The sequence below is a fragment of the Battus philenor genome, unplaced genomic scaffold, assembly GCF_028537555.1.
Source record: "Battus philenor isolate CCGP_79_NKW_IND1 unplaced genomic scaffold, ilBatPhil1.0.hap1 SCAF_17, whole genome shotgun sequence".
Classification (NCBI taxonomy): Eukaryota; Metazoa; Arthropoda; class Insecta; order Lepidoptera; family Papilionidae; genus Battus; species Battus philenor.
Window position 1 is genome coordinate 9,019,452 of NW_027181679.1, and position 15,383 is coordinate 9,034,834.

The window sequence follows — 15,383 nt, forward strand, 5'->3', positions numbered from 1 at the left end:
CGAGCATTGCGTAACGTTATAATAAAACAAAACAACTTGTAATAATAAAATTTATTCGTTTGTTTATCTTTATCGCAATGTTGCTACCCGCATAACTGGCGAGGTGCCAAACGGCGCGATTTGTTGGAACTTGAAAACAAAGCTTGGATATTTGTCTTACCGTGTATTTGATTAAAGTTTTCACCAAAGTTATCATTTGCACGCCATATTTAACATTTGGAAAACTAATTGTTACTATTAATATTACTACATGTATACATAAATACTTTGTAATGTGTAGATTGATTCAACATCATTCAATCAAAAGATGTCCACTAATGGACATGGATTGGTCTCCCCATAGATTTCTAGTAAAATCGCCTGAAAGCTGCCTGCATTCAACTACCTTCTGTGAGGTCTTTCGGAAGGTTACCATAGTAAAATTAATAAGGTAGTCTGTTCACCTTGTGTGCGCACGCTTTTCGCTGCGCGTGCCGGTCTTCGGTCTCTGCTCCATAACTTATAACCTCAGCGGCCATCTCTTCTATGCTCCAAGTGGATTGCCACTGCCACATCAGCTAGCCACGTAAAGAATTTAGCTACCTTTAAAGTAAAAACATTTCCAAATTTCATATAAATTATGAGTTAACAACTAAACTTCAAATGCTAAATTTCTGCAACCCACTTTGAACAAATACAGACGTATGAAACGACAATTTTGTTTTTCTATCAGACATCGAACTCGTCTTTTCTTATCGCCATTTGCGTGACTGCTATTGAGTAAAATACGTCGAGCACACACGCTAGGCACTCACGCCAGTCACGAAACCGCAATATAGTTTTTTTTCTAAATAATTTAAAAAGACCTGTATTTTCAATGCTCCAAATCGTGTACAATTGACATAATTAAAAAAAAATAAAACAGCGCATCACATTTGTTATACATCATTATTTTTTAACTTTTATTTCTATTCCGAAATCTCTTGTGTAATTTCTTAATTTTTTATCACGATGTTAATTTTGTCAAGAATTCCGTTTCGTTTGAACATACGGAACGGAATTAGAAAATCAGAATTCGGAATTTCCTCACTAACACTCAAGGTATGTTACTTTGAAAAACGCCCCAACAAAGTACGGTTATAACTTAAAATATGTTGACGATGGATGCGAAACAGTTGTATTGTTTAACTAAAAAGTAAACTCGGTTAGATCCAATCAGTCAAGTGGTTGTGATTTCAATGCAGAAAAAAATATTTATAAATCGATACTTACCCCGTATGGTGTTGGGGTCCACCTTGAAGAATAGCACCACTGCCGCAATTCCTGGGAAGTTGTAAAAGGCATCTAGCAGGACAAAATCCTCCACCGTGCCAGTACCACTTGATAAAGAATTATGGTTGGTGAGAGAGAGAGACTAAAACCAGCCGTAAAACATCGCGAACTATCGGACAGTGGCCAAGTGACCCGACAACTTCGTCGCTATTTAAAGAACAAAGTACAGGGCCGAGAAAAGCTAAATGACTCTAAAAGTCTGACAGTGAAGGACGCAAGAACCCACCGCATAATAATTCCACGAGAAAACTACACCTATAGAAGTATGCGACGACCATATCCGTAGAGCTCCAGGAGAATATATCGATTGAAAGTATTGAATTTTTTTATGTTAGAAATACTACTTACAAGTTTTATATGTGTAGTCTAATGTGCTTTTATTCCTTATTATAAATAAGCAGATCATTCTTTTATAACATGTCATATAAATTATGTAATTAATTATCTGTTATAATATTCAAAGCGAGGGCCCTTTTAAAGTATAGGACCAGTTCCGACATTCCTTCGCTTGCCTGTGTAATTTTATTAATGGTTATATTGGTAATTTATGTATAGTAATAAATTATCGGCTATGGGTTATATTAGAAGGATTATCGAAGCAAACTATTTTAAAATCCGACTTTTTTTTTCTTATAGTATTTGATGCTGCCAGAACATTTATACTGTTTACTTACTCAGTACAGACGTTATTTTATTGCTGTATTAATCTCCTCATTTACGTAATGGTAACTGTGTTCGAATATCGATGTGTACGGCTAGTGTACAAAAAAAACACTTCGTTACCAGAAAAACTTTCTACTTGTTTCTTTTAAAATTCTGACTCTACTCATATCTCATTCCCAATGCCATTTTTCCTTCTCTAAGATGACCACTCCCTCGTATAGGATTGACTGTTGCGTGAGAAGCTGATAAAATGATCGCAATAACTTGACTTTATTATGTATTATTTATTATATTTATATGCACGTCAATTTTTATGATATTTTAGTTTTTATTTTTCGCTCTTTTATAATATCGTTTTTCTTTATTTACCTAGCTTTAGCAATATATATCTACATCGCCCAAATGATTAATTAGTAGAAAATTCCCAAAGTAGTTTTTAAAAACAGTATTTTTTATTGTAAGTCAAATAATCAAGAGGTAGATTTTTATTACTAAAATTATATCGCTGTTGAATTTCTAAAGTTCAAGCCACGCGTACAAAAATATCACGGCGTCCACTAAAATTTGGATGACAGTTCAAGTATGTATAGTGTGTAAATGCAGCAACGTCTCTGTTTGCATAGGGGCACCTGCCACTCCCATACCCGGAGTTTCTGTGTAGTGAAATAATATTATCTTTCAATTTTATACTTTTTTAACTTTACTTAATTTTTTTTATTTAATATTATTCACCATTTGAATATTTATGTTCAATATATATTCAAAATTTAATTAATATTAATTTGTCTTTTTATATTTTAAGTTGAACTTTCTGGTTTGTGTAATATAAAAGTAATAATGAAAAAAAATCATTATTATAAGTCAATTACAAACGTCAATGAATTTAAAAAAAAAATAATTGTAGCTGTTTAATGAAGAATTATAACACGTATTTTGAATCAAATTCTCTTTAGTTTTGGTATAAAATATATGTTAAATTTTAAATAGACATCATTCCTACCATTGTTTACATTTATAACGTCAAATGGACATCTTTTTATTAACATTAAGTAACGTTTTTTTTTAATTATAAGGAATCATCAAACAGTTTAACAAATTAAGTGATATTTAGGGCTTTGACATATAAAATTCTTAGCAGCGATAGATTTCCGTTCGTCACCTTACATTTCATTAATCCAATAATTACGAAAGCTCCTTTCCTCTTAAAACCGAAACAAAAATGTTTACTCACTATTATAATTGAATATTAACTAAACCAAAAGTATATTTTTGTAATTTTTTATGTCAATTTAATACGCAATTTTAATGTTCTTTATTGTACTCACCATGGTTGTTGTCAAAACGAACCTAAAGGCGAAATAGTTATTTCATAATCGTGACAATACTATTAAATTGTAACGACTAAAGGTTGCGCTATAATTTAATTACTCATTATGTAACACAAGTCGTCCCCCGCTCGCTTCGCGAACCTAATAAATACCCTTTTAAATCCCTTTGCAGATGAAATTTCAAAGAATCTGTTTTTACCGGAACATTTACTCAGCGAACAGAATATTCCGACCAAAATTTGTACTTCCTAAGCGTCATTCCAGAGATATCGTGATGATATCTTCTAAGTAGATATCTCCTATTCGTATACTATGTTATATTACAAAGCAAAGTTATTTTAACATATAAACGATAAATATAAGACGTTAAACTTAAATGTTTTGATTTAATAATCATTAATGCGAAAAAGTAACAGCCCACCCGATTCACATGTAAACTAGTTGGTATCTAAAGTCTGCTGATTGTCAAATCGCTTATCTAAGAGTCCTTCATTTTTCTTGCAGTATTCTCCAAAGGACAATGCGAAACCGGACAGTACCGCTTCCTGGCGAAGTCGGGCGGCTTCGCCTGGGTCCAAACCCAAGCCACTGTCATCACAGACAAACAACAGAAGCCAATCAGCGTCGTCTGCGTCAACTACGTGATCAGGTAGGTCTAGCTTTAAACGTCAAACGCGGTTTATTTGAAATTTACGTTGATTTCAGTATTTTTATTATTTTCGTTCAACTGTGGATTATGCATGTTTGAAGAGGAAAAGGTAAGTCACATTTTTATTTATTTTATTTATAATTTCCTTTTAATTTACTTTATAGTCTACCGCTATGAGTTTTAAAAATATTTAATTTATTTTAGTTACAATATTAATGCTATACTTTATTTTCTTAAATAAAGATAAATAAAAACTAAATCTTGTAATTAATTAAACTTTACATTGGTACGGGCCTAAGTATCGTATAAGTGACTGAAGTTAAATAAATGTATTATATTTGTGTTTGAAACGTCGTTTGTTCGATATGTATTTTATTATTACTTCATAACTATTTTAGGCAGAAACAGCTTTAGTATTTGCTTTTATTCCAACACGTTTTAATTCTTTTATTTTTTAAGCGAATAGTTTAATTTAATATTGGGTAATATACTAGAATATTCTTAACTTAAAGTGCAAGTGTAGTTTATCGAAATTGGATTAATATCGCGTGATAGAGTATTATCAGATTACTTGTATTTTAATTATGTTATTAAGTTATGTAAATCGACCTAAAATTTAACGACCTTTTAGTTACAATTTCTGTCGTAAAAGTAAAGAGGTTTATAAAAACATTTTTAAATTAACTTCCCTAAATTACATATGATGACGGAGCTGTTTAAAATGCTTTTGTTAAGGTGCGTTATACCTTATTTTAAAATCAATTCAGAGAACCACGAATAAATCTCTGATACACAGATGGTATTATTATTTGGTGTTTGATTTTTAGAAATACAGTCATTTTGCCATGTTATTGTCGCTACCTTAAATGATTCGCGTATCGACTATTATTGTATTTAAGCCTTGGATTTTTTCCTTCTATTCATATTCGCCAGAATCAAATACATATTCAAGAAATATACAAACATGTAAACCTTTTGATGTTTTGTAAGTAAATTAAACAAAAAAAACTACCACAGTCATCATTTTTAATACGCGGTCTGGTCATAAACATTTATAATCAACTACGAACATGACTACGTTAGACATGATCAATAATAAAACAACTTAGAATCGATGACATCGAAAAATATTACGATCGATTCAGGAATGAAGACATAAGTAGATGATCAAAAATGGAGTCCAGCGGATTGGCGAGGTGAAGTGATAGAGGGCAGACCACATAGAACGCAGGACGTATGGCTATGACTAGGCCTCTAAGATTCTGATGTGAAGACCACGGATCGGCTAGTGCAGTGGAGAACGTCCAACTACAAGGTAGACATGCTTATGATACAAGGAAAACGCTCAATGTGGGTCGCTTCATACCGGTCCTATTAGAAATCTATAAGGAGGCCTTTATCGAGCAGTGGACGTGGAATAATGATGTTGAGTTTTCAATAAGCTCCAATTTTTTATTAGCGATTATAGATATTCTCGATTAAAAAAGAACGGGTTAGTATTAGCATTAGCTTTCATTAAAAAACAGCAATAGGTCGAGCTGAGGTTCGGCTCTTCCGGACATAAATAAGGAAGTTAAACTCGATTCGAGTTACAGCCCAGAGATCTCCTCTCAGGGGCTGTTACGCCCAGTTAAGCGTTTTATAAGTTTTAGGATCTACCAACCCGGTAAAATGAATAATGTAATATACCCGAACGATGGTTCCTAAAGAATCCTTGAAACATAGTTACTAAATAGAGGTTTGGGCTAACTGCCTCTATCGCTATGTCAAATCAAAACCGGAGAAGTTGTAATTGCCAATGGGCAAACAGAATTTGTCAATAAGCCAAAAGAATCTTTAATTCCTAATGCCAAAGAGCAAACAACTTTGTTAATATTTGCTTTTAAAATCAATCTTGTTTTGCAGGTGGTTTAAGATTATCTTTTTTTTCTAGAATGTGTTATACCTAAAGAAGCATTAAGATTAAACATGGCCATAAAGTTATGAATGTAGTTTAACCATCTAGGCTACCAAAATGATAACGTCTATGTAAATATAGTGTCCATCATAATTAACACTTTTATTTACAGGATTATATAAATTTGCGCACCAAAGAAGTCGTAAAGTTTCATTATACTTATATGTTTTTATGATACTAACGAACAAGTGACCTCGTTGAGCTACACAGTAAATTATTTTCACAGAAGGTTTATTATTTGTTTAATGGATACCTTCATATTTATTTCTAATTATATTTGAATTATTTATACTCCGCTTTCTGTGTTTCCAAGCATTTATTTTACTTTGCTAATTTTTTAATTTTATAATATTTTCAATAATAATTTTAAAGGTCATATTATTTAAGCTTTATTATATGAGATCATTACAATCAATTATAATTGTCAGCGTACAATAAAGTTTACGTTAGTTCTTAACAAACCTAAAAAGAACTAACAAAAAACTAGTCAATATTTTTTTTTTTCAAAATAAACACATCTACCAAATCATCGTTATCGTGAATATACTCTGAAATAGAGTAATAAGCCTTTCGGCAAAACCTGTTCGTAATAAATTTCTTAAATTTACATAGAGATAAATTACCCACGTTGTTGGGTAGTTTGTTATAAAATTTTATACATTGACCTACTATTGTCAACTTAATTTCGACCTTTCGACTAGCTATCGACTTAGTAAGAAATTTTCTAATTTTTATCAAACCACACTTGACATTAACTTGATTTAAAAGGTACTTTATGTAACACGTGTTGATGTTTTTTTAGAGACAGCCATTGCATGTAATGATTATCTATCTGATAATATGATTCAAACATTTACAAATTAATTAAACAGAGCGTAATTGTATATTAAAATGTATAAAGTAATATACAATTATAGAAAGGGTTAAAGATAAATTATAATAATGTAAGGCTTGGTTATAGTGTAAACAACGTGCAAGTAAAACAAAATTGATGTAGAATTAAGTAGATATTTTTTTAAATTGATAAAAGTGTGCTATTGAAGAAGAATTGTCTGTCTGAAATGGCAGTGAGCGGTAATGCTTATTTGTAAACAAATAGTTTTAATGCTTTTACGCCTTTTTCCAATCCTCTAAAACACCCTGTAAAAAGTGATCACTTTGAAATATATTATTTTATTTTTTCTATATGTATGCGTCGGAACAATAATTTAAAAACAACTACTTAAACTATTAACTCTGGGACAGATGGTAAACAATAATTAACTTGTTGTTAAAATGTTGTTGATTCTTGAAATCGTTAGATCTAGTCTCGAAATTTTTAGATAGGTATCTTTATTCATATATTATGTTATGTACGAAGTAATTGTTCATGTCAATATCACATCGTTTTTATGAAACTATTAGTTCTTATTAAAAACATTAATCTTACTGACGACTAAATAAACACGTTACACAACAAGTTACGATATCAGACGGTTCAATGCTGACGCTCGAGTGCGTCAAATTGACCCTAGTTATGGACACTGAAATATTCAATCACAGCACCAAAGCCAATAACGGCTCGTTAGATCCCATTCAGAACATACATACGGCCAACGGCTGAGTTACGTCTATTTGTTTGGGTGATACCTATCAAAAAGTAATTTTAATTTTATCTCTTAATATTAGCTAAAAACCAATTTACTAATCTAAACACAGTGTTTGTTTATAGATGCAAAAGCTTTAAAAGGATTTATGTATAGCTCATTTCCTTTTAATGTATTGGTTTTAGAAGTAATAAATTACCTGATATATCGTGGTAAGAAAAAGCGTTTTAATTTTTACGCATATTGCATTTCAGTAGAAAAAATGTATTAATCTAATATATTTCACAGTGATCACTCTATACAGTGTCATTGTAATGTGCTATACATTTACCCCATTTAAAGCGCTAAATCATAAAAAATAGCCGTAAGGTGCGAAGAGTTTTTATGGAGAAAAAAATAAATGTCGAGAAAATAGGAAAAAAACAGTTTTATTCTACCGTACAGTCGCTTCAAATTACAAAACACGCATGTTAAGATGTTATTGAACAAAAAAATATTGAGTTCGTGTAAAGCATTGAAATGAAAATGTTATCACATGTTTACTAGTGGTTTTTTTTTTGTATGTAATCGTTGTGTTTTAGGATATTAGTTCGATAAATAAAGTGTACCAAGTCTGTAAAGGCAGCTAGAACGCAAAAATAATAATGGAAATCCAATATTCTGTTATATATATTTTATGCCATTTTTTATCAAATATAGTCCGTACGTGACGATATTCTTACTAAAGGTCCAGTTACATAGAATAGCATTCGTATATTTGTAAGGAATCCTTTATAACTACAAATATTCACACTTCCGAAACTCTTTTATCAGTCGGTGCTGTAACGAAAAAATATTGCGTCACTATCTTTTGTTTTCAGTTATATTTAGATACATCAACCTATCCAACGCTGGATATGTTTTGATAAAAGTGCCCTTGACCTATGTCTTGATAGGAGTTCAGATTTGTATACTGATAAATATGAAATCAAACGGAGTAAGGGTAAACATTGTTTGGCTCTACACGCAATACTTAACAGTTTCCTTTACTGACTGGTTCGTTATAATTAAGTTTTGACTTAAACAAGTTTTATTAACCGGTGGTGTATTTGAACACAAAGATTATTTTCATGCGTTGTTTAAAAAGATTTTTTTTTTGTTTGTTCTCTTAATCTTAAAACTATAATGCATAGGGGATAATTGTTTTACGGCAAAAACTGTGCAGATGTGTTCAAAAGTCGACAACTAACAGTTTAATATCGAGTATATAAAAAATTATAGGAAAATTCGATTTTCATTCCAATAAGATCTTTAGTCGTTTAACGTAAAATTCTTAATTTTACCCTTTGTTTTTTTTCTGTCTTTCACTTAAATCGTATCGTAGTTTTTAGCTAACAGCATTGATGATGACAGCATTACAATTTTACCCCTTTTTTATATAATAATTTCACGGCAGTACTGTGTTATTTCGTACAATTTTTATTTGAAGTTTCGTTATATGTTTTACCTATCCAGTTATTTTTCTAGTTATAGTTTTATTAAATAGCTTCTAACGTGGTACTTACAGAAACGGTTTGTTCTAAAATAGAAGTATCAATATATTTGACATTGAAATTATTTTAACACATTTTTGTAATGTTCCAAAATTCTAGTCAATCGACGTAAACAATAAAATTAGGCAGTAGTATATTTGTTTAACATTATATATTAAAGTCAAATTCAAAAATGTTTATCATCACAATCATCTAGAATCGTCAGGAAAAACTTTTTAATCATTATAAATATTATTCGAAACGGTAAAGCAAGTATCTCATAGACCAAGATAACATACAATCTTGTCTTTGAAACAATTAATATAAATGTAAAGTTTAACGTATTACGTTTTCTTTATTTATATTTAGATTTAGAAACTATATCACTACATAAAAAATAAAACTTTTTATCCTGTTCAAAATAAAATAGTAAATACGTATTATTTTTGGGCTGGTGAATTTTTTTAACTTTTGTTAAAATATATTTGATGAAATATAAAAATGATATAAAAAGTGTATATGACATTAAACATATCATCATTATGTCATACTTGAACATCCAAATATTACGATAGCGTTCAATTCGCAATTGATTTAATTTCCCAGAAATGGCGTGCGGTGTAAAAGAGTGGCCGTAATAAAATGGTAATAGCGTCGCAGTAAAATTTCGCTTTGACGACGAGTACACCTTTCAATTTACTCATTTTATTACACTTCGAGGAACTTTATTTGTAACCTGATTCCGGTATAATAAATACTGCTGAATTCGGAACGAGACAGGATGGAGCATTAAGATTTAGTCCATCGTGTAACTCAATTACTTATTTCGTAACATCTCTTTTTAATTTCGCATAAATTAAATGCTATTTTAACACGTTTGGATATCGTTCTATTTGAACCGTATACGTAGAGTATTTTTATCGTACGTATTCTACTTAGCTTAGAGCTTTAAAAAAAAAACAGTACGTTTAAAAACTTTACAGCGCCGCTGTCGTATGAAATCGGATTTATCCTAAACCTTTACCTATATATAAAGTATAGAAGGATAATCTTTTTCATGTAAGGATTAATGATGAGCACATCTGTGGCTCAACACAGAAACATACCAACTCGACACTTGGATGGTGTCTTAAACTGTAACTTAGCCTTGCCGAGTAAAAAACTTGCACGTATTCCTAATCGTACAGCTAGTATGTCAAACAGTTACGAAAAACGTTCCGTGGACAGGAGGCCCAAGTGATGTTCAACTTGTGCTCTTCGTCTAATGTTGAACACAGTTATTTTTATTTAATTTCAATGCTCTGAGTATCAATTCCACATATATGTTATAACAATACGAACCAATATGTTAATGGCCATGTGGGTTTGAATAACTATCTGAACTTTTACTGTTTTGAACGATGTTTTATGCAGCGAGCACGCTACTTAATTTAACATACTAAATGTTATTCACCAGAGCCCGCAATTGTAAACCACTCTGAATAATTTCCAACACTGCCCGTATGAACTCAGTAGCCTGTACACGCTTGTGCACGCAAATAATTAATAAGTGGCCTGTTTTGAGTGAATTGTTTATTTAAGACACAATTCAGGGATATACATAAGCGGTAAATAAACTACATTTGGCATGATATCTGTTTTAAACCAAGCCGTGTTAAATAAAAACAAGGTAAAAATTTCGTTAAAAATTATTACGATTTTTGAATTTACTAATTGATTAAACGGGGTGTAACTGTACATTAAACTGTATAATGTAATATACAAATACAGAAACGGCTAAAGATAAATTATAATGTGTGCTGTATGGTTCGGTTATAGTGTAAGCAATGTGTGTGTGTGTGTTGAATAAAGTACGTATTTATCGAAAATATGATATTGAAGAAGATTAATTACAGGGAATAAATATATATTTAAATTAATATAAGTATTATATTGAACAAGAATTGTTGGTCTGTTGTGACTGTGGCCGGGGCATATCGCACGTGCAACCGATGGCTGATGGGGTGAGAAGGTTCCCGAGTGGAGACCAAAAGCTATGTGCACCAAGGCATAGTAAATGTCGCGGGAATTCGTGGTGGAAGCCTAAGACAGGTTATCGTGGCGATATTTGGTTTAGGTATACCTAACAGAGGGCATTTATCGACAGACATGATGACAATGATGAAGTTTTCTGTCACGTAATGAGGATTTTAGTTAAATTTCCGTGAGAACAATGACTAAAATTCGTTGAAATTTACCTTCAAAAAGTTTTTTTTGTAATAAAACGCGCTGTTAACTTCCTAAGGTAAATTTAAAAATAAATTAAACACCCTATATAATATGAAATATGTATAATACATAGAGTATATTTCATATTATATAGGATGTTTAGAAATAGATGCAAGATAAGAATGTAAAGCTTATTTGTCAACAAAAGGCATTAATTAATGCTTTTACACCTCCTTCCAATTCTCTGTAAGCCTGTTAAGAGTGGTCATTCTGAAATATGTTACGTTAATTAATTTTTTTCTTCTTATTTAAAACTATATAAGTGCCAATATTAATCAATTATCAATTATAAGTAGTAATCCGAAAACGCTTTGTGTGACTATATTATCATTTCCTTGTTTATTTCAGAAATCATTGACTTTTGGATAGGTTCTCCTGTATATTAATTGAGGTATACATTTATACCCTTAAAGTTTTTACATCTATTACAATCAGATGTATAATCAAAAAATTTGTCGTTGTAGATTTCAAATACTAAACACACTATAATTATTATTACAAGTAGTCTGAGGATACACTTTTGGCTTAATATGCCTCTATAATTGTTTTAATTTTTTAATAAAAATATTCATGTTAATATCATCATATGCCTATCACATATGTAACAGACGTTTGTGCGGTAAGTAAAATGATCTGGCTTCGGCTGTTTATTGCTTCAATGGAAAATTTATCTTATCTCTGTTGACTATAGATAAGGCGTGTTAAGTGCATCAGGGCGTAATTTATTATCAGATGCAGCTAAGGTTAGGGCTATCTGAATAGCTCGTTGCTATGCTTCCTTTTGTAACATTTTTAATAATGTCTCCGTTCATCCTTTATCATCTAATTATTCAAGTATCAATTTAATGCTACTCGAACAAATAACCATTCCGTATATATATGTGTGCAATAGTGCCTATTTCTTTCATCCTTGCTTAGTATATTACTAAATCCATTTATCATCACAATACGTTAATATTATTTGGTTCGAGGAGTAAAAACTAGACAGTGGACAGACATGTTATTATGTTATATGAAGACTGATTTCAACGGGTCCGATTGTAAATCTGTGAAGCAGGGATATGTCCAGTAGTAAACGTCTTACAGCTAAAATTATTTTGAATTCGTCTTATAGGACATTTTAAATGAACGTGAATTAAACATTACAAACAGTATTGATGGCAATCTGTAGTCATGCGTGGATAACGTGCGCCTATCACTGTCTCCTTATCGAAAGTTATAAAACATAATTGCCTATAGATATAAACGGAAAGTAACGCCGCCGCCGAGTGTTCACGGCATTAATGTGTTAAAGAATATTACATTTATTATATTAACAGCGTTGTCTTAATTAAATTATGGCATCGGTTATCACGTCTTACTTTCTTATGGTCCCGAATTGTTATAATTTATGTTTAATTTATTTCAAAGAGGGTTTTTGAGACATATTTTGAAATGAAATAAATAATTGCCGATATATCTATCTCATACGTATATATGTATGAGAAATCCAACTACGTACGGATTCATCAAGATATCTCTGGGACCATTAAGCTTAAAAACTTAAAATGTAGTAGGAATAATCCTTTCGTTGAGTAGAGATTATCTAAGAAAACGGATTTTATTAATTCACTCACGGGGGTTGAAAGAGAGTTCTTTAAAAAATCACGTTTTAAAACTATAGCTCTTATAGTTATAAAACTTAGTCAGAATATTTTTTGACGTGTTAAAAATTACTAAGAAAGGATTTTATGAAATTACACACGTAAAAGGCAATGTGGACAGCTGTGGATATCTGGAGACTGTAATATATCTGGATATGTGTCAATCATCAACGAATATCGTAAATCCTGTGACACAGGCTAAAGATTTTATATTGGAATCTGCGTCCATAACAGAGCCTCATGAAAAAGAAAAATATGAAAAATTTCTATCTCAGTGCCAGTGTTGGGTAGTAAGTGATTTTTTTTTTAATACACACTTTTTATCTGATAAAAATATTTCAAAGTGAAGATCTCACATTTTTTGTATTGGAGAGAATACAATGTGGCGATATATGAAAAAATATGTATAATGTACCACCACTCATATGCCAATGTGATCGAAAATTTCCATCATATTTAAGTAAACAGGTGTTTTTCATTAATGACGTCAAAAACTTTGAGTTTTAGAATGCAATCTATTTTACTCAGTAAAGTTATAATTACTTTTTAAGACTAACTTCTCCCTTTAAAAATAATCCAACGATGTTATATAGTATGACCAGGGAAGTCAAACTATGCGATTGTGATATTTTGTTGGCAATAAAGTAGGTTTTTGCTATATGACAAATGGTGAAACTTCAAGTCAGTGATATATATCTGCCGCAAAAAAGCTTATTGAAGAACCCTGTACTGTGATAGAAAGCATTAGTATACTTGTGAAACTAACTTTCCAATTTAACCGTGCAACATGTTATCAGAATAACTTGAATTAATGATATATTACATGTTATTATTATGGAATTATAAACGCAGCGAATGGTAAAAGGGATAACCATGAGCTGACCGGATTATCATATCTATGATAAATAGAAGAATTGTTTATTACACATGTAGTTAACTGTAGCTCCAATGTCATGGTTGGGTTGCCTGATTAAATATAATCCTAAATTTAAAGATTCACGTCTTTATGACATTATGGTAAAAACACCCTCCATTATAATTTCAATCCATTCAAAGATGTCATAACTATAACCTTTGTGACGTCCCGGTAGGGATCGATAATTTTATAAATTACTTTTGCCCGGCATTAATTACGTTTTTAGAAGTTAGTTATGCGTTAGTTAATAATTACATAAGTTGTTTCATAAAATAAAAATCATCTATTTCAGTCTTTTAGCTTCAAGAAAAATTGTCGGAAGAAGTTTAATCTAATTTTCAATAACATTTCTTGTTTCTATCTAATAATACTGATGAACAGAAAAATCCTAACGTATCAACATAGGATTTTCGTTTCTGGCTCTTGCAGAACATTACTGCCACTGTATATTTGTCTGTCTTCAAACGAAGGCATTTGATAAATTGTTGCATTTAAAGTTCGAAGCTTATGCACCAACCCTAACACAGCTTTGCAATTGCTCCCGTGTGCAATGCCGTTTATTTTCAAGCAATATGTGGGTCAATGCAGCACACACGTTTTATCCACAGCACTCGGAGGGCCGTACTTCGTTTATTATTAGATATCAATCGTGTCTTGGTCGACACTAATCGTTTTAAATTAATATGTATCGTATACACCTTCAAAACAAACGTATAAGTCTTTATTATTTTAAATAATAAAACGTTGTAATAGCCATTCACGTCTAATGTTGCTTTATCTATTTTGTTTCAAATAAAAGTATATTTAATAACCACTAACAGTAACATAAATTTGAACTGAACAAAGTTTCTGCAATGTTTGAAATTTTTTATTTGGTACCTATTCAATCATAATCAATGGTAATAATAAAGATTTGTCGTCCTTGTTAAGGTAGTTGCAAGACACTGGATGCAAGCAACTACCAACCGGTCACACGGGAAGGCCTATGTCAAGCGGTGGAGGTCCTGTCGCTGAAATGACAATGATAATTAAAGATTTACACATTTATCTAACACAGTTTTTAGTATACTATACTGCAGTTGTATTGTTTCCTATGTTCTGTGTGATAAGACACTATGACAGCTGAGTCAATAACTCCCATCCGGAACATAACGATGCAATCTGCTGATAAACTACTGTGGTGGCGTGATGCGCTAGCTATAGGGGCAACCTTAATTTAATTCAAGCAATAATAGCACGTCTCCCAATGCTATAAGAGTCACAGTTGCGACTGTTATATGATTTATTACATAATGGTACGGACCACGCATTCCAAAATACGACGTGACTGATGAAAAATAATGACAACGATATAAAATAAATGTTGATTGTTTAGATGCAACAAATGATACTTCAGGCGGCCGGGTCGTCCAACTCTGGCGCGCTGTTGGTAATGCAGCGTTTCAATGAATAAATTTTAATCAATTATTGTTATTCATGCCCTAGTTGTTCTTTTATGACGTTTTCAATAGCAGGCTTGTTTTTATTAGAATATCCAAGTATCTAGAATGA

At 31.4% G+C, this 15,383-nt stretch overlaps 1 protein-coding gene across 4 annotated transcripts in view; it reads left to right on the top strand.

The window, feature by feature from the left end:
* The window catches only part of LOC137919990 (hypoxia-inducible factor 1-alpha-like), a 102,874-nt gene that overhangs the window by 71,324 nt on the left and 16,167 nt on the right, over positions 1–15,383 (top strand). For all 4 annotated transcript variants that reach the window (XM_068763227.1, XM_068763224.1, XM_068763225.1 and 1 more), the window contains exon 7: positions 3,807–3,951. In XM_068763227.1, the coding sequence (XP_068619328.1) occupies positions 3,807–3,951 (145 nt within the window). The remainder of the gene's footprint in view (positions 1–3,806; positions 3,952–15,383) is intronic.